General features: G+C 58.5%; 4 protein-coding genes across 6 annotated transcripts; 2 read left to right on the forward strand and 2 right to left on the reverse strand.

The window, feature by feature from the left end:
• Positions 1-4: 4 nt before the first annotated feature.
• Positions 5-12,771, forward strand: NCAPH2 (non-SMC condensin II complex subunit H2). Of its 2 annotated transcripts, XM_019447324.2 has the most exons (20): positions 6-244; positions 5,295-5,396; positions 7,985-8,040; positions 8,133-8,217; positions 8,295-8,363; positions 8,489-8,568; positions 8,661-8,794; positions 9,097-9,177; positions 9,631-9,761; positions 10,393-10,455; positions 10,785-10,851; positions 11,036-11,143; positions 11,234-11,287; positions 11,424-11,494; positions 11,577-11,670; positions 11,761-11,829; positions 11,954-12,009; positions 12,090-12,191; positions 12,289-12,438; positions 12,504-12,771. In XM_019447324.2, the coding sequence occupies exons 1-20, from the start codon at positions 137-139 to the stop codon at positions 12,642-12,644; spliced, it is 1,821 nt and encodes a 606-aa protein (XP_019302869.2). In that variant the 5' UTR covers positions 6-136; the 3' UTR covers positions 12,645-12,771. The 2 variants fall into 2 exon arrangements, 1 of the variants encoding a protein (XP_019302869.2); XR_008419403.1 differs by lacking the exons at positions 10,393-10,455; positions 11,954-12,009; positions 12,090-12,191; positions 12,289-12,438; positions 12,504-12,771 and having other exon boundaries at positions 5-244; positions 11,424-11,670.
• A 101-nt stretch (positions 12,772-12,872) lies between these two features.
• Positions 12,873-14,871, reverse strand: LOC109265781 (protein SCO2 homolog, mitochondrial). 2 transcript variants are annotated; one of them, XM_019447325.2, is made up of 2 exons: positions 14,437-14,871; positions 12,873-13,714 (listed from the first exon to the last, which is right to left on the reverse strand). In XM_019447325.2, exon 2 carries the CDS (start codon positions 13,699-13,701, stop codon positions 12,901-12,903), a length of 801 nt encoding a protein of 266 aa, XP_019302870.2. In that variant the 5' UTR covers positions 13,702-13,714; positions 14,437-14,871; the 3' UTR covers positions 12,873-12,900. The 2 variants fall into 2 exon arrangements, with proteins under 2 accessions (XP_019302870.2, XP_019302872.2); XM_019447327.2 differs by lacking the exon at positions 14,437-14,871 and adding an exon at positions 14,251-14,365.
• A 25-nt stretch (positions 14,872-14,896) lies between these two features.
• On the forward strand, positions 14,897-17,102 carry LOC109265782 (uncharacterized). Its single transcript, XM_019447328.2, has 2 exons — positions 14,897-15,349; positions 16,711-17,102. The coding sequence occupies exons 1-2, from the start codon at positions 14,897-14,899 to the stop codon at positions 16,879-16,881; spliced, it is 624 nt and encodes a 207-aa protein (XP_019302873.2). The 3' UTR covers positions 16,882-17,102.
• A 1,776-nt stretch (positions 17,103-18,878) lies between these two features.
• ODF3B (outer dense fiber of sperm tails 3B) lies at positions 18,879-21,077 on the reverse strand. The gene is made up of 7 exons (XM_019447330.2): positions 20,924-21,077; positions 20,409-20,555; positions 20,030-20,233; positions 19,652-19,756; positions 19,384-19,505; positions 19,131-19,274; positions 18,879-19,011 (listed from the first exon to the last, which is right to left on the reverse strand). The coding sequence occupies exons 1-7, from the start codon at positions 21,003-21,005 to the stop codon at positions 18,931-18,933; spliced, it is 885 nt and encodes a 294-aa protein (XP_019302875.2). The 5' UTR covers positions 21,006-21,077; the 3' UTR covers positions 18,879-18,930.
• Between the last annotated feature and the right edge of the window lie 260 nt (positions 21,078-21,337).

The raw sequence follows: 21,337 nt of genomic DNA on the forward strand, positions 1-21,337 counted from the left end.
CGCGCGGCGTCACGCGCTACGTCCTTTCCCTGGGCGGGAACAGCAAAATGGCGCCAGAACTAGTGGCGGGCTGAGGACGCTGGCTCCCCTCGAAGACGGCCCTGCGGTCCCCGGGCCGCCCCGGCCCCTTCCGGACATGGAGGACGTGGAGGCGCGCTTCGCCCATCTACTGCAGCCCATCCGCGACCTCACTAAGAACTGGGAGGTGGACGTGGCGGCCCAGCTGGGAGAATATCTAGAGGAGGTGAGTGCCGTCCCGGGGAGTGGCGCGGGGCGGGGCGGCGGGCGGGGGGCTGCTGGGCGGCCCCGCCCCGCCTCCTCGTCCGTGTCCGTCTGGCGCTGTCCTCAGGCTCGTTTCTTTTTTTCCAAATCCATCTCTGCCTCTGGAAGTCATCCCTTATTAAATTAGCCTGGAGTTGTCATCACAGGTCGCTACCTGTTCCAGAGCCGTGAAATGGATTTCATGGGTGGTGACAAGCATTTTTCTGTAATGTAACAGAATAGACTAGAATTTATGTGCGTGTCTGGGTATTTGAGACCGCTGGATCACGGTGAAAGAGAGTTTCTTATCTTGGATTCTGAAACCGGTTTCAAGCTACTGTCATGTTCTACTTGTCAGCATTTGGTCTTTATTTACTTGACAGCCGAGTCTAGGCCTTGTTAATGTGCTGTCTGCTCCCTTTCTGTACTTCGCTTTCACATTGCAGCTCACTTGGACTGCGATCAACAGTGACGTCTATCTTGGCAAGTTCAAGGGACGCTAGAAGTGTCACCTTATTCAGTTTAGCAGCATTTGTTGGGCTGACCACTCCTTTTTGGGTACAGGTTTACGTGCTCTGATTTTTTTCTCCCCATGTTATTTGCTTACTGTTTCTTTGCTATCCAATCTCTTAAGTGTTTAGCTTCTCTGGGCAGGGCCTGGGCCATCTTCTGTATCTCCCTTAAATAATCTCACTTGTTTCCCTGATTTTAAATATCACCTGTATGAGGACAACTCTCAGATTTATGTCTTCATCCCAGATCTTTTTTCTTTCTTTTTTTTGTTTCTTTTTAGACAGCACGAGGTGGGGGGAAAAGCAGAGGGGGAGAGAGAAAGAGAAAGAATGTTAGGCAGGCTCCACACTCAGCATGGAGCCTGACTTTTTGCTCAGTCACACGACCCTGGGATTATGCCATGAGATGCTCAACCAGCTGAGCCCCCCCAGGCCCCCCAGCAAATCTTTTTTTCTGAATTTATTTTGTATATCCAGCTGCTTACCTTTGACATTCCTGTTAGACATTCCACAGAAGCATCTCAGTTTTTTTTTTGTTTTTTTTTTGTTTTTTTTAATGTTTACTTATTTTGAGAGCAGGGTAGGGGCAGAAAGAGAGGGAGAGAGAACCCAAGCAGGCTCTGTGCTGTCAGCGCAGAGCACCATTTGGGGCTCAAACTCAGGAACTGGGAGATCATGACCTGAACTGAAACTGAGAGTCAGACACTTAACTGAGCCACCCAGGTGCCCCAAGCATCTCAGATTTAATACATTAAAGTGGAGCTTTATATTTTTTTGCCCTAATCTCGGTCTTCCTGATCTTGCTAAATAGCACTACTGTTCAACAAAAGGTGAGAACTAAAAGCTGTTTTAGTGAAACTCGGTGAATTCTGTCAGTCGCACCGCCAGAATTTCCCTTGAATTCATCTGTTTTCTACCTGGCTCAGATTCATGTAAAACCTTCCTTCCTAGGCTCTGTAACAGCTTTTTTTGGCCCCATCCGATTCACGCTCCATCCAGTAGCAAGTGTGACTGCAGTGGCGCCTCAGAGGCTTCTGTGCCAAGACTAAAGCGCAAACCTTCTTTTCTGAATCTGGCCTTGCTGACTGTTGTAGCCTCATCTTGAGCTCCTCTCCACCTGTTCTTTAGAGCCAATCAACCTAAAACACTGGGGCTTATTTATTTATTTTTAAGTTTGTTTGTTTAATTTGAGATAGAGAACCAGCAGGGAAGGGGCAGAGAGAGAGGGCCACTGAGGATCCGAAGCAGGCTCTGTGCTAACAGCACTCAACCGACTGAGCCAGCCAGGTGCCCTCCCCCCCTTTTTTTTAAATAAGGAACTTTATTTATTTTATTATTATTTTTTTAGTTATCTCTACACCAAACCTGGGCTCAATCTCAGGACCCTGAGATCAGGAGTTGCATGCTTTACCGACTGAGCCAGCCGGGTGCCTCTGGAGCTCATTCCTGACTGAGGGTCTTTGTATTTTCTGTTCCCACTGGGGAATACTCTTCACCCATTTATTTTTATGATTAACCACCTCTTATCCTCTGTGTCTCAGGTTAAACGTCAGGTGAGCAGCCTGTTTAAGATAGTTGTCCCAGTACCTTACGTTCTTTAGGATGTTTATCACAAGTTCTTCTTTAACTTGTTCACTTGTTTAACTCTGCTAGGGCAGGAACCATGTGTATACTCTGTTCCCTTTGCATAATAATAATAGAATGCCCAGCATATAGTAGGGGGCGTTGCATTTAGTAGGGGGCATAGAATAAGTGTTTGTTGGATGAATACTTGATCTACTGATCTACCTTCTCTGCTGGGACACCTGGACTGCTGGGAAAATGCAGAGAATTGTGCTGGGTGGGGCTACTGTGAATTCAGGTTTCCACATTGGTCAGGGTGCCTGGGGATGCTTGGTAGATCTACTTCCTGGCTTGGTCAGCTCCCTTCCTGCTTTTCTTTGCTGTTCCAGACCTTCTCTGCCCTTTAAAGTCCTGATTCCCTGCTTCTTGTTTTGTCTTTCTCCTCCTTTCCTTTTCCATGCAGCTACCAGAAAGTTTTTTTTTTTTTTTTTTTTAAACACATCTTACCATGTTGCTACTCTGCAGAGCACCATTTGGGGCTCGAACTCAGGAACTGGGAGATCATGACCTGAACTGAAACCGAGAGTCGGACACTTAACTGACTGAGCCACCCAGACTCTTTCATCCGTTTATTTTTTTGTTTGTTTGTTGAGTGTCTGCTGTATGCCGAGAATCATGTGAAATCCTAAGAAAATAGTGGCAAGCAAACAGTAGTCCCTGCTTCACCCTTGTAGGAGAACGGATCCTGAAGAAGTAACGACATAGGGTCGTTGGAACAGGTATTAGTTCTACAGGGAGGTTAAGAGATAGGCTCACAGTCCTAATAGGTGGCAGAGCAGAGGCCACTGTCCTCGTCACTGTGTCTTTGTGCAATCACAAACATGAGAGGTTCAAAAGAAAAGTTGAGGGCTCCACGAAGAGTTTATGTGGGGGACTGAACTTTGTTTGGGATGAAAGGAGTTGCCTAGTCCGAATGAGCTGAAGAATGTTCCACGTGGAGAGAAGATAGGTCCCGAGGTTGTGAGGTGGGAAAGTGCTTGGCTCCATGGGGGACCTGGAGAGGTAGCCCTGTGTGACTGCCGTGCAGTGAGCAGGGGAGGGTGGGTAGCTGCAGAGGGAAGCTGGTCAGCCAGCGAGGCTCTGTTTGCGATTTGGGTTTTTTCCCTGAGAGTGACAGAAAGCCATTAGGGTTCTGAGTGGAGTGAGGTAATTCTGCCTTGTGTCTGCAGACAAGCGCTGGCTTGTCAAGAGTGGGCTGGAAGGGAGTGAAGGCGGGGGGAGAGCCCAGTTAGTGCCAAGGGCCGGGCAAGAGGTGGGGCCGGCTGAGCAAGAGCCACAGCCACTATGGAGAGGAGCGGACAGTTTAGTCAAAGTGGAGCATGGAATTGGCAGGGAACTTGGCATAGGTTGAATGGGGAAAATGAGAGAAGAAGGAGGGAGCTGAGACTTGCGGGTTTTTGGACGGGTGGTTGGGGGGATATCGAGAGTTCAGTGTGGGCCCGCCCGATACAAATTTTGGTTAAGACATCCAAATGGGGTTTGAAGAAGGCAGCTGGACATATGGATTTAGGCTTAGATGGGAGGTTCAATCTGGAGCATGCATTTGGGAGTTGTTAGAAGGTGGATGGAGTGTGAGGTCCTGGGAGTGGGTGAGCCAGCCTAGGCTGAGAAGAAGAGGGCCTGGGTGGCCCGGCTACCCTCTGCTTCATAGTCCCTCCTTTCAGGGAAAGCCCTTCACTTATTTCCAGAATGTTTGCACTCTGTCAGACTCTCATGTTTCACTGACCTGAAAAACTCCCTCTATCCTTCAGGAACTGGTAGAGGTGGTCCCTGGGTGGTGTCCTCCTAGACTCCCTCTCCATAGTGTCTAACGTCTGACCTTGCTCCCCAACACGCCCTGTGCTTTGGACATGTTTGCGTGATACTCATTTTCCTAAATAGTGGACACCCGGGTCAGCTAACTGCCTTTGTGGGAGTGGTTGCTCTTCCTAAAAGGCCTCTCCTTTCATCTGCCTGGGGAGTGTGTCTTTCAGGCTTAGTTCTGATGTCAGCACTTGGTTCGTTCATGAGACATTTACTGGACACCAGCGTCAGGCCGTGAGGTAAAGGCTGCAGTTGCCCTACAGGGAGGGAGAAGTCCCTGGCATCCGAGCCAGGCATCCGAGCCAGGCGTCCGAGCCACACTGCTGGGTTCACACGGGGCACAGCTGGGGGCACCCCTGTCTCTTACCTTCCTTGCCAGCACCTCCTAGGCACGTGGAAAGCAAAGGCAGAACTTGAAAAAACATGTTGGGCTTCAAAGTGCCGTTTGCTGAGAGACGTGCAGGAGAGGGGCCAGGTTCTGGGGAGCCCTGGTTTCAGTATGGAGAGAAAAAGTTTGGGGACATTTGGATGCGTTGGGGTTGCTCTAAGCACAGTCCCGCAGCTTAGGGGAGAGTGTTGCCGCAGATGGGTCTGGGACTTGTTGGCATGTGGTCCGTGGACACTGACATTCAAGGGGTGATAGGAGCTGGGGCTCGGGAGGTTAGGGGTTGCACAGGAAGGAGGGGGACTCACCTGTAAGTGTTTCCTTAGTTTCTGCTCAAAGGATTGAGGCCCAGAGTTTTGTCTCTGTCTTCCCCACCCCTGAGGTTCCCCTTTCCTTCTCTCAGGGTGAGGGATCTTCCTGCCCGATTCTGTCCAACTTGTGCCTTGACTTAGATGGGCTCAGTGCGGAGCGTCTCCAGGGAGAGACTCCCGTGCAGCTCTGGCCGTTTGTGGCTGATACACTCCAGGGGCCTTCCTTTTCTAAACTAGTAGGTCTGAGAGGTTACAGGAAGTAGGAGAAATCACAAAGGCCCGCCTCCTCACTCCAAGCAGAGCCAGAGTGCCGGGAGGAGGCAGGGGCGCTGGGTGAGCTCTTGGGGAGAAGCGTACCCAGGTTTCGGCTTCCCAACGCCCTGGTGTTGTGTTTTGCAGCTGGACCAGATCTGCATTTCTTTTGATGAAGGAAAAACCACCATGAACTTCATTGAGGCAGCGCTGCTGATCCAGGGCTCTGCCTGTGTCTACAGTAAGAAGGTGGGCCCATCTGGCTGCTGCTCTTGCCATTGCAGCGTCTGGTGGGACTGAGCTTGACTGTCCTGCTGGGGCAGATGGCAGGCTCACCCCTGTCTCTTACCTTCCTTGCCAGCACCTCCTGTCTCCCTCTTCCTCAGCACCTTTTAATACAGCTTGGATTTATAATTGAACAATTATAACCGAGGAACAGTCTTGGATTTATAACTGCAGGGCATGCTGCTAATGCTAAACATCCAGTGGTATACAGGAGAACCCCACGCAGCAAAGAATGATCCAGTCCAAACTGTCAGTAGTCCAATCGTCCAGAACCCCGTGTAGAATAAGAGGAAAAGCAGGATGAAGGGAGCATCCTGAGAAAACCAGTGTTTAGGAAGTGCTCACAAGAAGGAAAAGTGAGAGAAAGGTAAATCAAGACAGTGTCCCGGAAGACAGAGCAGTAGAGAATTTTAAGGGGGAAGAGAGAAGACCGTAAGACCCAAAATGTTGAGTTCAGTGAATTGACCCACACCGGAAAGGTTTTCAGGTGTCCAGTGGGTATCCTGGAAGGTCACCAGGGGTTTTAGGGAGAGAAGGACCAGACTGTGGGGTGGGGAGAGGTGTGGAGACATGGCATGACCCCTTTGGGGGAGAGGTCACTGGAAGGGGGGACAGCGAGGAAAGCAGCAGTCCTCCGTTCAGGCTGTGGTCCATCTCGTGCCCAGCTCCTGGACACCACCTGCACTGGTGAAATCACAACTGGGCAGGGGGCAGGTATCAGTGACAGCCAACGCTGAAGGGTGGGGGTGGGGTGGCAGATGCAACAAAATCCCAGAAGAGGTAGTTGAGGAACGGGTCAGGACCGTGGATTGACAAGCCTGCCTTGAAAAAAAGAAAAGGCACCTCATCTCAGGATTCTGGAGGAGGAAGTCAGTACTGATGCACAGAAGTTGGGCACAGCCATTTGGGGAGTTCCTGCCAAGGGCCCCAGTTTTCATAATGGAGAATATAAGTCAGCTGTTAAGAATCAGCTACTACGTAGGAAATTTGGTGAAAGTTCACAATGCTTGCTGAGGGGAATGCAAACGAAAGACTGACAGAAGGCACAGACCGTCCGCGCATCTTGCTGTCTGCAGGGGCACGTTTGTGCCCTTTTCCTCCAGCGGTGCATAGCCGTCCCCTAGGGGGCAGCACGGAAAAGTGCTCAGAATTGAGCGGACTCAGAATTGGCGGTGTAGTGGGTGGGAGAAAGACAAAAGGTAAGAGTTCAGAACTGTGTTAAGGAACTTGATAATGGGGTCCGAACTAGAGAAGGGCCGTGAGCCATCTACATTCAGTTCCAATGGCACAGGACACGGATTTATCTCTGGGCACCATAAGTTATTAAGACAGTTGAAGATTTCGCCGGTTACGTCAGATTCCTACATCCTGTATTTGTCCTGAGAAGGAACGTCTGCAAGTGACTTTGAAAGCATAAAACGTGAGGTGACAGACGGAGAGATGTGTGGTAAAGCAAGTGTAGTGAAACGTTGACGGAGTCTGGGAGGTGGGGGGAGTGCGAGCTCTAGACGAGCACTGCCCAGCAGGACTTCCTGAAATGATGGACATGGTCTGTGACCTGTGCTGTCAGAGACGGTAAGTACTCGTCACACGTGACGACGGAGGCCTTGAAAGGTGGCCGGTGTCACTGAGCACTTCTGAGTTTTACTGGCTTTCCGTTAACTTGAACTTAAAATTGGTTGACTCACACGTGGCTAGTGGCAGTGGGAATCATGCATCCCTGGATACAAATCCCAGACCTACCTACCCCTGATCCAGGCGACTTTCTCTCAGTTTATTCTATAAAACGGGAACAGCAGTGACACCTAATTCAGACAGACTAGATGGGAAGAAGCACGAACACAATCCTGTATATGAACAAACACTTGAAATGGGTAGTGCTTATTGGTCCTAATAAATGGGGCCCCTGTGATAAGGGGGCACCATCTCTTGTGCTCACCATTGTGTCCAGTGTCTAGTGCAGAGCCCCATACATAAGAGAGGTGCAATGAACGTTTGTCGCATAAAAAAAAAAAAAAAAAAAAAGGCAGGGCCAAGAAGAGGGGTTGCGTGTGCTCTGGGGTGGTGTCATCCCAGAGGGAAAGACCCAGAGGTGGTACACACACGCCCTGCTGGTCAGCCTCTCGGAAATCCTGACCGTTACCCTGTGACGGGGCAGGCAGGGACTCACGGGCTTCCGGAGATGGGGCGGTGGTGGCCCGAGCCTGCAGGCGGGGAGGGAAGGAGCTGCTGTGGGTGTCGGGCAGGAGCAGCACGGCGATGGGCCGGGGGGGCTGCACGCAGGCCGGCGTGCAGGGGCTGAAGACGGTCAGAGCTGGGTGACAACGGCCGTTCCTGTGGCTGCATGCAGCGTGGGGACGGAGGACGAGGAGAGAACCACAACCGATAAGACGTGCTCGTTTGATCGGAGAGGTCACTCTAGCAGCCACGTGGGCAGGACTTGTGCCGGAGGGTTTCGAGGGGACGGTGGGCTTCTCTGTGCACACGCTCGTCTCTGCGTCTCTGGTGGGCTGCTCCTTTCCGCGTCCTCACCGTCTGCTTCTGGTCACCAGGTGGAGTACCTGTACTCGCTGGTCTACCAGGCTCTCGATTTCATCTCTGGCAAGAAGTGAGTACTGGTGGTCTGAGCCAGCAGGTGGAGGCCTGAGTGTCTGGCCTGCCTGCAGCCTCCCGGACACCCATGCACTGATTCTCCCTCAGGCGGGCCAAGCAGCTGTCCTCAGTGCGGGAACAGGGGGCGGATGGGGACGCCAGTTCCGAGGCCCCCCAGGAGGCGGACGACCAGGTGAGATCTCTCGGGTGCGTGGCCACTGCCTGCTGTGCACTTGCCAGGCGCTGCTCCTGAGCTCTGTCTCCCCACAGTTCCTGTCGCTAGATGACCTCCCTGACTCCCGTGCTAATGTGGATCTGAGGAACGACCTGCCTCCCCGTGTGAGTCCCCCTCCCTCTGTGGGGCTGCCTTTAGCTGATGGGGGTGTTGGAAGGTGTCCTCCCATACGGTTTCCCACATGGAGCCCGTGGGGCCTGTGGCTCACCCACTCTTGGCCTCCACGCAGGAGATCCTCATCGTCCCTCTCCTGCCCATGGCCCTTGTGGCCCCTGATGAGATGGAGAAGAACGTTAGCCCCCTGTACAGGTACTGGCCTCAGCCTGGCTGAGGGGAATCAGATAAGGGGAGAGGGCTGCTTGGGAAGGGTCTCTGCAGTGGCTGTGTTTCTGCCAGCACAGCTGTCAGGGGGAGGTCCTGGCCAGCCGGAAGGATTTTAGGATGAACACGTGCACCGCCCACCCCAGAGGAGCCTTCATGTTGGAGCCGGTGGGCATATCCCCTACGGAGACGCTGCTGCCAAGGAACCAGAAGGGTGAGGGCTTGGATGTGGGGGCTGGGTGGGAAGGAGGGCCTTCTGGGCTGGACCCCTTGTCAGGTCCCCTGTGCCTGCCAGCTCTGGTCCTGCCTCCCTCCCCGGGTACCTGCTGTGAGGCTAGGTCTGCCAGGCCACATCCCCTCTGCCCCCTCTTTGCCCATAGCTGGCTCGGCCCCTGGGTGCCCGAGTCCTGTGACGGGTCTCTGCTCTGCTGGGCCCCTGGGAGGGGCCTCCTGGAGGGAGGGGCCTCCTGGAGGGAGGGGCTGGGCTGACCCTGTCCAGTCCCCCATCTTTTGCAGAGGCTGAGGGGGCTGAGGAGCAGCCAATGGAAGTCTGTGTGTGCAGTTCCGTCCCTGTGCTCAGCGCCTCCCAGGAGCCAGGTGAGAAGAGAGCACCACAGTGGACTTGCGGGGTTGGGGTGGGGAGATGGGGCTCTGCATGGGGCCATGCTCCGCCGCCCCAGGGGTGAGGTGTGGGGAGCAACGAAGCCTGGGTTCTTTGCACCTGGACCTAGGCCTCCCTCCCCACCTTGGCCTCACTGCGCTCTCTTGGTCTCGTGACTGCCCTCTGGCCGTTCTTGGGCCTGTGAGGTTTGGACCTAGCCCTGGGCACACATGGATGGCAGCCTTTCAGGAGGAAAATTGGTTAAAACGAGCCAAATGAAACCGTGGCATGGCGAGAGGCGTGGTCATACCACTCCGGGTCTAATGAGCGGGGCTGAGTGAGGGAATCGGCCTTGCAGCCTCTCCGGGGTGTTGGCCAAGGCCAGCCTCCCATGTGCTGTCTGGCCTTGGGCTTCTCGGGGCTGACCGGTCTCTTGCTCCCCTGCCCAGGTACCTCTCCGGAAGGCCCGCTGCCTGGAGGTGGTGATGAGGATGAGGACGCAGATGGGGCAGTGGAGCTCCCTGAGCCCATGGCCCCCGACGTCCCTCCCGAGCCCCAGGAGCCCAGGAGCCCGCAGCAGGTGGGGGCCCTGCGAGGCCTGCGAAGGCCCCACGCTTCGGGGGGATAGGTGGGCCTGGGGGCTTTGCCTCTGGTCCTTGCACCCAGCCCTTTCGGGTGGTGCCTTCTACATCTTTCCTCTTTCGGACCAGAATAGCTGCTGCTCCTTAGAGAGGTGGCCTAGGGTTCAAGGGTCTGAGCCCTGTGGTCATGGTACCACCTAGGGTGGCAGCTGGTCTCCCATGCTGACTCCCGAGATCAGGCTGGTGGGAGGGGATGGGCTTTGGAGGCTGTTGCTGCCCCTTCCACCCCCGAGGGTTGGCTTTGTGTTCCTGCCTGGAGCTCCAAAATCTTTTTATTAAAACAAAAATCCTGATACATACAGGAGAAACGTTAATATTTGTTAATTTTGATTGGTACATACATGGATGTTTATTGCAGTCTTTTTTTTCTTTTTTGGTATTTTTTAAAGGAAAAAAAACAGTACCCCATTTTACTAGTTTGTGTGTTCTAAAATTTTTCCTAGAGTGTTTGTTTTCCTTAAGAGGGTCCTTCTGCAGGGTTCTTGATGTCCGACCCTAGAGCAGACTACTGGGGTGCCCCAGCCTTGGGTGGAGGAGGGGAGAGGCATCCCTGGGGCTGTTTCTTTGCAGAGTGCTGCCCAGCCCAGCAGGTGTGTGCTGCGGGAGCGACGGGAGCCTATGTCCCTGCTGAAGGTGAGGGTTAGTGGGGCTCAGACCCTCCCCGGCAAGGAGGATGTGCTTTGGGGCTCTGCTGCCCACCCCTCACTCCTGCTAGCTTTCAGAGCTCCGCATGCCTGGGCTCCTAGCTGGAGGCCCTTTGTGCTGGCTCTCTTTTCCAAGGAATCTTCCTTGCCCCAGAAATCGAATCCCCTCTTCTGCTGCTCGGGGGAACCTCTCTCTCTGGTGGGTCACCCTTGGGTCCTGGATTGAATGTGGCCAGCCCTCCTCTGTGTCTGGACTTCTGGGGGGAAGGTGTACATCCCCCGCTCCCACCCCAGGGTCTGGTTGTACTCTTTGCTCAGGAGACCCCAGACCCCTGGCAGAGCCTGGACCCCTTTGACTCCCTGGACGCCAAGCCCTTCAAGAAAGGTAATTGGGTGGAGGGACACCTTCACTCGGGCACCTGTGGCTGGGTTCTCCGGAGCGCTAGTGGTAGATGAGGGTGGGGGCTGTGCTGCCTAGTGCGGTCTGCACTTGCTCCTAGGGCTTGTGGGTGCCATCATCCGCCCCAGGGCCTTTAGTTGTGCACTGAGACGTAGCCATTTGCCCCCAGGTAGGCCCTACTCTGTGCCCCCCTGTGTGGAGGAGGTTCCAGGACAGAAGCGCAAGAGGAAGGGTGTCGCCAAGCTGCAGGACTTCCACCAGTGGTACCTGGCTGCTTGTGAGTGGGTGTGGTGGGGCCGGGCCAGGGCAGGAGGGTCCGCGTGCAGCTCACGGGGACTCGGTTCCTACTGACCAAATTCTCTTGAAGATGCCGAGCACGCTGACAGCAGGAGGCCCCGGCGAAAGGGCCCGTCCTTTGCAGGTGAGGTCAGGGTTGTGTGCGCACTCTGCTGAGTGCCTGCCTCCCCTCGGCCTGGGGGCACCCAAGGCTCCAGGCGGACCGGGGAGGGGGGCTGGGCAGGGCGTGGGAGTCCCTCTTACAAGGGCTTTGTGTGTAGACATGGAAGTCCTGTACTGGAAGCACGTGAAGGAGCAGCTGGAGACCCTCCGGAAGCTGCAGAGGAGGGAGGCAAGTACTGGCCACCGTCTGGAGCCCGCGTGGTCCCAGGTGGGAGACAGCAGTGTGCCTCATAGATGCTGTCTGCACGCAGGTGGCGGAGCGGTGGCTGCCGAGGCCTGAGGAGGGGCTGTGGCCTGTGGAAGAGGACCGCCTGGAGGATTCCCTGGAGGATCTGGGGGCGGCAGGTGGGAGCCTACTGGGACGGGCCAGGGTGGGGGCTCGGCATCCGCTGCCAGCCAGCCTGCCTCCTCCTGGGCCTCTCTGTCTGCCAACAGATGACTTTCTAGAGCCTGAGGAGTATGCAGAGCCTCAGGAGGCAAAGCCTGGGGAGGCCGCGGACCTGGGTAGGTCTGAGAGTGAGCTGCTGGCTGGGGCGGGGGGGGGGGCCGCTCCGGGCCCCTGAGGACGGCGGAGGGGGGAAGCGGTGTGGCCCGTGGCCACAGAAGCTCATAGCTGCCCCTTTCCCAGAAGCAGAGGCCGTGCCGGCATCCCTGAGCTATGAGGAGCTGGTCCGCAGGAATGTGGTAGGTCCCAGTCGGAGCAGGTGGGGGCGCTGGGTGCGGGGCTCCTGCACAGAAGGTGGCAGCTCCTGGTCCCGCCCTAGGAGCTCTTCATCGCCACGTCTCAGAAGTTTGTGCAGGAGACGGAGCTGAGCGAGCGCATCAGGCACTGGGAGGACACCGTCCAGCCGCTGCTCCGGGAGCAGGTGAGGGAGGGGTTGGGCCAGGCCCTGACTGACAGCTAGGGACTCCCTTGCCGCCTGCCTGGGTTTTGCCCCGGGATCTTGCCCCTCCTTCTTGCAGGAACGGCACGTGCCCTTTGACATCCACACCTATGGGGACCAGGTGGTCTCAAGGTTCAGCCAGCTCAACCAGTGGTGTCCCTTCGCGGAGCTGGTAGCCGGCCAACCTGCCTTCGAGGTGTGTCGCTCCATGTTGGCCTCCCTGCAGCTGGTGAGTGGCCTGGGGAGCCTGGGAGGGAAGCGGTCCCCGACTCTGCTGACACCTTATCCCTGTAGGCCAACGACCACACGGTGGAGATCACCCAGCAGCCGGGGCTGGAGGCAGCCGTGGACACCATGTCCCTGAGGCTACTCACCCACCAGCGGGCCCACAAGCGCTTCCAGACTTACGCTGCCCCCTCCATGGCCCAGCCTTGAGCGGGGAGCATTGACGCTGACGGGTGGGCTCTGGAGCTCTGTCCCCCGTGGGTGCCGGGCATCGCGTCTGCTCGCTCGACCCTGTTTCCTGGCTGGCCCAGCCCAATAAAATGGTGTCGCCATCCCACTTAGTCTTAAAAAACACTCCTGCGCTCTGCAGGCAAAGGGCTGCGCTGCCCTGCCGTGGCCTCCTGGGGCCACCGACGACGCAGACCACAGGCACACAGCTCCATCACACCCTCTTTAATGACCGGGTTCAGTGCAGGACGCTGCGGAAGGCAGCCATGTGGCGCCTCACGCTGTCTGCGATCTGCTCTGCTGATCTGGCCCGGCTGTAGTAGTCTGTGAAGAGGCCGTCAGGGCTGAGCAGGTAGATGGCAATGGAGTGGTCCACGATGTAATCCTGGTCCTCGTCCTTGGGGCCCGCGCTGTAGTACACGCGGTAGCTGCGGCTCACTTGGGCCACCTGCTCAGCAGAACCGGTCAGGCCCAGCAACCGTGGGTGGAAGTCCTGTACGTAGCGGGCCATGGCTGCGACGGTGTCCCGCTCGGGGTCCACAGTAATGAAGACAGGCTGCACCGGGGGCAGGCCGGGCTCAGCCTCCAGCTGCCGTACCACCTGCACCAACTTCTCCAGCTCGTCTGGGCAGATGTCGGGGCAGTGAGTGAACCCAAAGTACATCAGCACCCACTGACCCCGGAAGTCGGCTTTGCAGCGAGCCCGTCCCTGGTGGTCCAGCAGGCTGAAGTCACCCTGGCCCACAGCCGCCTGGCGCAGGGCCTCTGTCCGCTGTTGCTGCCGCCGCTGCTCCTTCTCAGCCCTGGCAGCCAGCCAGGCCCCACCCAGCCCAGCCCCAAACAAGGCGGTGATCAACAGCCTAGTTCCAAGCCCGGGGCCCTGGGGCCGGCTCTGCCTGCCTGTGTCTCCAGGGCTCTGCCTTGACAGGAGCCGACACCTCACATGTCCGGCCTTGCCTCCCGGGGTCCAAACGAGGGCTGGGGGCTTCAGATGAGAGAGCCTGTGCCAAGCCTTGGGTGCCAGAACCAGCAGCAGCATGGACCTGACGCTCCTAGGAAAGAGCACAGTTGTCAGGAGCCTGCGGTTGCCTCCGCCTCCTGGGTCAGCCCCCGTTGGCTCTGGGGAGACTTGCCACCATCTGAAGGACCAAGCCTGCACGGCAGCTCACAGCTGCTCACCTAGTGCTCAGGATGCCTCACCTATGAAAGGTGTTCTCAAATGCCCATGCTTGTCACTCCTGTCCTTTAGCTGGAGAGGCTAAGTCTGTCTCCTCCCACCCTGGTCCTGTGCCTGCAGCTCTATGGCCCGGGGAAGCACTCCACACCTCACCGGATCAGCTGATGGGAAGCATTCCAAGTGCATGCCTTGCCTGGGCTCCTGAGCATGTGTGTCGTTTTGCAATAAACCCATTTCTTGAAAGGAGGTGGCCGAGTCTCTGCCTTTAACCTCCAAAGATGGGCTCCTCCGGCCCTTCTGCGGCCTGCCAGCCTTTCACCACTTTAACTCTGTGCCCCCTCCCCCCGCGCTCAGCAGCAGCCCTGTGCACCCATGCCGGTCCGCCCACGAGGAGCCCGGGCAAGTACCCACCGACGCCGCTCCAGGCCGAGCTTTCCTGGTGCTCTCACCCCGAGAGGAATGAGGTTTCCACTGGTCACGAGCGTCCCCACCCCCCTTCACAGCCAGGATCCTGACACCAATTTCGGTGTCCCCCGTGTCCTTCTCACAGGAGCCCCTGGAAATTTGCTAAGTGGGGGCCTTAAGACTCCCCCTCACCTGTTCGTTCAGCTGCTGAGAAGACCCTCGGGAGGATTCCCAGACTTCTGGTCTCCGCCCACTTCCGGATGGTTCCTGGGGTTGCGCTCTGGGCTGGATGACCTTTGGCACGTCCCACAGCCTCTCTCCACCAGCTTCCTTCTTTACATACGCGCTCTAAGCAGTGCACGCGATGTGCCTGGCAAGCGAAGGCAGCCTGTGGCCTTCCTGGGCCCCTTTTTTCTGGGAGCCCCACTTCCAGGGCGCCCTCCCGGACGCGCACCTGTAAGGTCAGAAAGCTGGACACCGAGCCACACACCGAGCACGACCCAGTCTCCTCGGAACCCGGCGTAAGTACCGCGACTCAGGGGACAGCCCCGCTCTGCCAGAGCTCGTCACCGCTGTAGACTCAACCACGCTGCACTAGCCGAGTCGACAGGTTCCTGCGCTACCGGTGCGCTCAACGCCAGCGCGCACGCTCATGGGCATGGCGCACGCGCAGACAAGCGTGAACGTCCCCGCTCCCCAGTCCCTGCTTCTCTGCGCGCGTGCGCAAAAGGTGGCGGGCCCAGCGCAGAGTTGGGCGGGGCGTCTCCCTGGCCCCGCCCCTTCGCGCTCCGTCCCGCGGCGGCCCGGCTTCCCTCGGAGCCACTCCCCCACTTCCTCTCGCTCTCGCCCGCCTTCCTGCGGTTTCGCCGCGGCCGTCTGTTGCGCAGTGTGTCGATCGGCGCGCGCGGGCGGCGGCGGGAAGAGGTCGGCAAAGGACGAGGGGGTGGCGAAGGGCGCGCGGTTCGAGGGCACGACGACCCCTGCAGGGCCAGCCTCCGGCCCACGCCGACCTGCGGTTCAGCTTCCACCTCCCGCCGGAGTGGATGCCTCGCGTGGCTGCGCCCGGATGAGTTGCGCGGTGCCGGCCGGAGGCGGGGGGCCAGGGGTGAGAATCCGGGCTCGGGGAAGGAAAGGGGATGGGAACTCGGAGAAGGGAAGGGGCCTGGGTTGGTGGGGAGGGACGGAGGTCTCCCGGCGCCCACTGTCCACGGGCACGTGCAGCTCCTCCTCCTGGCGCGGGGGTCCGGGAGCATAGGCCTGGAGCCAGGCCCAGGTCCAGGCTCTGCTCCCGGGCATCCACTCGAAGCGCCCCTGGGCCGGGCGGTCCTCCGGCTCCCAAGAGGCACATGGGACCAGACTGCCAGAGTCATGAAGGGGAAGTTGAGCTCACGTTAGAAGACCTACCCAAACAGGCCACAGCCACACTGGGATTCCCATAGGACACACGAACTCCAGCAGGCACGGGTGCTCCCCAGGACTCTTGCCAGCTGGTGGGTGTGACTGGGGAATACTTCAAGTCCACCACCGGAGGGGATGGGCTGTCCACCATCTTATGACTGAGGACGGAGGGGGTGGTGACGCAGAGGGGTCTGGAGCTTTTTCGGAGATGTGGCGTGTGAGAAGTGAGATGATTCATTTTCAGAAACCCCAAATAAAAGTTGTGCTGTCTACTTAAGAATAGGTTTATAACCTATTGGAAATATGTATGAACCTCCCCCCCGCCGGAGTCCCAAACCCTTAGGCACTTCACTTCTTGGTTCTTCCCCTCTCCTTTTGCGGCCTTATTTTCTTGGGCTTTGCAGTTAGCGTGCACCAAAGAACTGAAGTCTGCCTCACCTCAGGGAATGTACATTTGTTCCAACCAGACTACTTTGTGCCTTCCGTGGGCAGAGGCGACCTCTGGGGAAGGCTGTAACCTCTGTAGTACTCACCAATGAAGAACAAGGGGAGGGACTTCACGCTAGGAGATAAATTGCCTGCTGTAACCGCCCTGAGTGTGCCTGTCGGTTAGACACCGCTCTTGCAAGAACGTTGATTAGAGCCTGGCTTCACTGTGCTCTGAGTCTCCGTGTCCTTTCTTCGAGTGCGTGTCCTTTCTTCGAGTGGGTCGGTGGGCTTATTTCTCACAGGGGTATACTGACTCTTGGGTCGGTCATGAGGGTTTAGGGACCCTGAATGTTGAGGATCAAGTCCCCTGTTGTACCTGCAACGGGCTTGGTGGGTTGTGCATCAGTCAGGTCACCTTTCTGAGTTGGTGGTTCTTGTGATGGTACGCTGACCCTGGGGTCTATTCAGATCGCCAGTGATTGGGGGAAGTCCCATGGTCTCCTGATGAGAGGACCCTGACTGTGTGGGTCAGAGGTCAGGGGTCTTTAACATGCAGGAAGTAGACCTGGAGTCTGAGGTCAGGTTACCTGTGATGACTAGCAGGGTGTCAATGGTGACTGACACTCTGGCTTCATACAGGAGTCCATCCACAGGAACCAGCTTCTTGCCCTGACCCATAGGACTGCGCCCACTCCCTCCAGCAGCCCTTACATCTGGTCAGACTACCCTGCATCAGGACTTCCAGTGACCCCCTTCACTGACCCTGATCGAGGATTCATCAGCAACCATGACAGGTGTCCAAGACCATGACCAGAAACTTCTGAACAATTCTGGTAATTTCTCATTAATGACTGGTCTGACCCATCAGGTATAATGACCAATGTCCTGTGGCCCATTAAGGATTGATCAGAGAGTCCAATGGTGATTGTTATCAAGTCCCTATTAATGACTCCAATCAAGGTTTCACTGATGATGTGACCAAAGTTCAATGACCATCAGTGACCCATAAATAACTTTGATCAATATCCTCATTAGTGACCCCGATTAATGACCTATCAGTGATTCTTCAGAGATTCTGGCCAATATTACCATCAAGAATCTAGATCAATGACCAGTGGCCCACCTGTACCTGCTCTTAACTCCGGATGAGGGTGAATCCAGGAATAGACTCCAGTTTATTGACGGGGCTTCCTCCCCGGCCCCACCCCTCCCTGCTCCACCACAGAGAGCACAAACCACATCCGTTGATCATTGGTCCCTGCTGGGCAGGGATGCTGAGTACACCTGCACACCTACTCCTCCTCTACCTCCACCATTCTCTCTCACTTTCCCTGGTTAGGGCTTCAGCTGGAGTTAAGTATTTAGTAAGTAGTTGTATGTGCAGCTGGTGGAGAGGGAATGGAAAAGAAATTGTTTTGATTTGGTATGGGGAGTGACGAGGAGGAGGCTAGTACCTACCCCTAGGAGCACAAGTCTGGGGAACCAAGAGAGAGGAGTACCCAGCTCTTCCCTTGGGAGTCCTGAGTGGGGTACCTAAGGGGGAGCCGGAGAACTTGGTCCTGTTATGGGGGGCTGACGGGGTGGGGGGAACCTAAATTCCATCCTGGGGGTGAGAAGCCTGGACCCCATCTTTGGGGGACTTTGTCTAGGCCAGGCTTGAAGTTGGAGATTGCCTGTAGGCTGCTAACTGACCTCTTTGAGGTCAGACGTTCTGGTCTGGAGAGGAGGCATCTTCTAACCTTGTAGCCTATAGCCAGCCGGGTAGGTACGAGGTCCAGGCTGACCTTGTCACCCACTCCCCTTGTAGAATTTTGTTCATGAGTTGCGGGCAGAAGGCCTCTGGTAGCTCCAGCTGCTGCCCAGACTTGGCCAGGGCCTGGGTCAGCACCACTTCCTTCTTCAGATCTATGCCTCCCAGTGGCATGGCCACTAGCACGGCCTCTAGGCATGGAATACGGTGGTGGTGTAGCCATCACGGGGGTGTGGGGGTGTGGTGTTCTCACAGCGGTGGGTTATCTTGAGGTCACTGACAGTGCTGGGACACTGTCCCCAGGACAGTTGTGGCGTCCCCAGGGGCAAGCGGTCTCGGGCTGACCTCAGGGTTAGGGGTGCCCAGAAGTTCCCACGCACCGATTTGCGCGCCCTGCGCACTCCCCTCCACAGCGCGCACGAAGCCCCGCAGGTCCCCCTAGCTCAGGGGGCTTTCGTCTCTCTTCAGGCGGATCAGACCCGGGAGTTGCTTGAGCTCCCTCCCCCTGAAAGGTCACCAGGCGCCCCTGGGCCGTGGGTCCCTAGGACGCCATCGCTCCGAGCCTGCGGGGTGCGAGACCGCCGGACCCTGCGGCCGCCCTGTGTCCGGGTCTCTGCAGCAGGTGCACCTGTCCCGACCCTGATCCCGGTCTCTCCCTCTCATGTCCGCCCCTCTGTACCGTGTCTGTGGTGCCCGTGTGCGTGTCTCCGTGTCTGGCTCCTACTCGTCGGCCTCACAGCCTGACCCCGGCCTGCACCTGTCCGGTACGGCGGCCCTCACCCATCCCGCTCCAGACTCCAGGCGGATGCGGTTTGCCGTCCCGCGGCCACAGGACGGTGGGTGGGCGGGGCCTCCCGGACAGGCGGGACTCTCGGCCAATGGTCGCCCCAGGCCCTTCTGTCTCGGCCAATCAGGAAGGCCCGCGGGCGCGCGCCTTCCAGGACTTCCCGGGCCGGCCCGCCCGCGGAGCTCCGGGGACCTGTGGGCCCTAGCGTCCCGCCGCGCACGCCCCGCGCCCCGCGCGCCCGCCGCGAACACACAGGGGCGGACACGCTGCTGGCTCGGGAGGCTTTAAGCAAACGTTTGTGGGGCCACGCCCGCCCAGCGGGTCAGTCATCCGCGTAGGTCAGGACCCGGGCCAGGTGGTCCGAGTGCCGGATCCCGAAGCTCCAGCCGCCGGGCTTGCGGTGCTGCGGATGCAGGAGACGGCGCTGACCTCGCGGGGCCAGGCGTCCAGCTCCGCGCCGGGGAACCCCGGGACTCCGACCCTCCTCCCCTCTCCCCTGACCCTTGACCCGGGACTCCAGACCCCTTGGTCCACGTTGTAGGCTGCGGGTCCCGGATTCAGGGTGTTGTCCTGGGGGAGTGAATTCCGCGCCAGCATCGAGAACTGGGGGGCCCGAGGCTTGTAGATCCCAGTGTTCACCACGTGGTAGGCGCAGGGACCCGGGGTCTGTGGGAGGGCAGCGGGGGCGCACTGGCCTTCACCTCTTGCTTCCTGACCCTCTGTGGCCCGCCGGGTGCACCCCGCGCTGCGCCGTGTCCCGCAGCCCCTCTCCCACCTTGCTGAGGTCCTCGAAGCAGCTGCCCACTGCGCTGCGGCCATAGATGGAGTAAGTTGGGGCCGAGACTTTACCGATGACACGCGGACCCAAGAGCGAGGGCACAGTGTAGGCCCCGGGGCCTGGGGAGGAGCCAGCAAGGGGTGGGGTCTGGGGCGGGGGTGAGTCTTCCTGGCCAGGCCAGGGTCTCCCCGCCGCAGCCTGGAGAGTGGTTCCCCGTCAGGGATAGGAAGGTCCACGGTGCTGGAATAGGCCTTTCTGGTCTCACCTGGGGTCTGCGGCTCCGCGTGGATGCCCCAGTTTCGGGGGGCGATGGTGTGCCGAGGCGCACTGGGGTACGTCGCGTTCCCAGCTCGTTCTGGGAAGTACCTGCCTGCGGGGCGGACCGGGGGTGTGGGCCGGGACCGGGACCGGGTTGGGGGCCTGGTGGGGACCCGGGTTGGGGGTCCTGGGACTAAGGTGGATCCGAGCCACGGTTTGTCAAAGCCCGGTGGGGCTTGGGGTTGAGATCCAGATGTGGAGGTACCGATTTGGGAGTGTTAGGGTACACGGGGAGGGGGCGTCGGGGCTCAGGTAGGGGGTTCCCGGGTGGGCCTTCCCGGAGGCGGCTCTGCCCTGGGGAGCCCGGGGTCCCAGGGGTCCTGACCGGGTCCCGGAGTGAGGAAGGGCGCTGCGTGGCGCGGACGGCCGTAGATGGAGTAGGCGGGGGTGCCGTCGGGGCCGCGCACGGTCATACGAGCTGGAATCAGGTGGCCGGGCCCGGGGCCGCACGAAGTCTGCTGCGTGGGGAGGCGCGCGCCGAAGGAGAACGCCGGGGCGCGGGGCCGCGACGGGTCGTGCAGGATGTAGCCTGAAGGAGCTTCCCAGCGTCACCGCGGGCCCCCGCTGCTCCCCGCCCCGGGCACAGTGCACCGTATCCCTCCCTCCAACAGACTTCCCTCCCTTCCGCCCTGCAGCCGGGTTACGGCGTCCCCTTGCCGGCACAGGCCTCGGTAGCCCCTCCACCCCCCGCCCGACGCCGGTACCGGTGTTCGGTGGCAGCATGTACTTGGGCCCCGGGCCTCTGTAGAGCGCGGCGATGGGGCCGCGGGGCCGGTGCGGCCGCCAAGGGCCGACCCAGACGTCCGAGCCCATGGCGCGCGAGGATGGGGTGAGCTTACGGCCCGCGGCACCTGTGGACAGAAGGTGGCGGCCCCGGCCCCTCCACCCAGGACTCGCGCCGAACGCGCTTCTCCGCTCCAGCTCCTCCCGACTCCGGGGGTGGGGCCCATCCTGTATCCCGGGCGCCGGGAAAACAAACCGGAGCTTTCCCGGCTCGGCGGGGGGCGGCGGGGGGCCGGGCCGGAGCTTCAAGCCCCCGAAGTGAGTCCAGTAGGGGTGTGTGAGCGCGCCAAGTTTGGACTCAATCCTGGGGGGAAGGAATTCCCTGGGGTTCTGGGGGGGCTGGGATATTTCAGGGGCGTCCAGCCAAGACACTGGGGAGAGGAGGCGACGTGGGGAACCTGGTGCCCAGAGGGGGCTCCAGAGTTGATGCACTAACCTGCTCTCGTGGCTCCCGGCGGGGAAGGCAAGGTGGGGTGCCCGGATGCCGGCCCCCTCCCGGCCCGACTCCCAGACCCCATTGTGTCCAGGTTCCGCCTCCTGGCAACGGGGCTGACCGCCCCTTACCCCAACCTGGCTCCGCCCCCCGCAACCCAGCCCTGGAGGCTTCTCCGCGGAGTCGTGGGCGGTGCCGCCGCCCTGCAGGCAGGGCCTTGCGCGGGAGCACTGGCCTGGCTCTTCGCTGGGCTTCAGTGCCCCCATTCCAGAAGTGTACGGCGCCCTGACAAATTCTCATTTAAAAACCACTGGATCAAAGAGAAACTCAAATGTGAAGTTACACGTTATGCATAAAACATTGCAAAGGTAGATCCCTCATGCCCAACTCTACAGGACATAGCTACAGCTGTGTTCA

The sequence above is a fragment of the Panthera pardus genome, unplaced genomic scaffold, assembly GCF_024362965.1.
Source record: "Panthera pardus isolate Hobbes unplaced genomic scaffold, ASM2436296v1 HiC_scaffold_6, whole genome shotgun sequence".
Taxonomy (NCBI): Eukaryota; Metazoa; Chordata; class Mammalia; order Carnivora; family Felidae; genus Panthera; species Panthera pardus.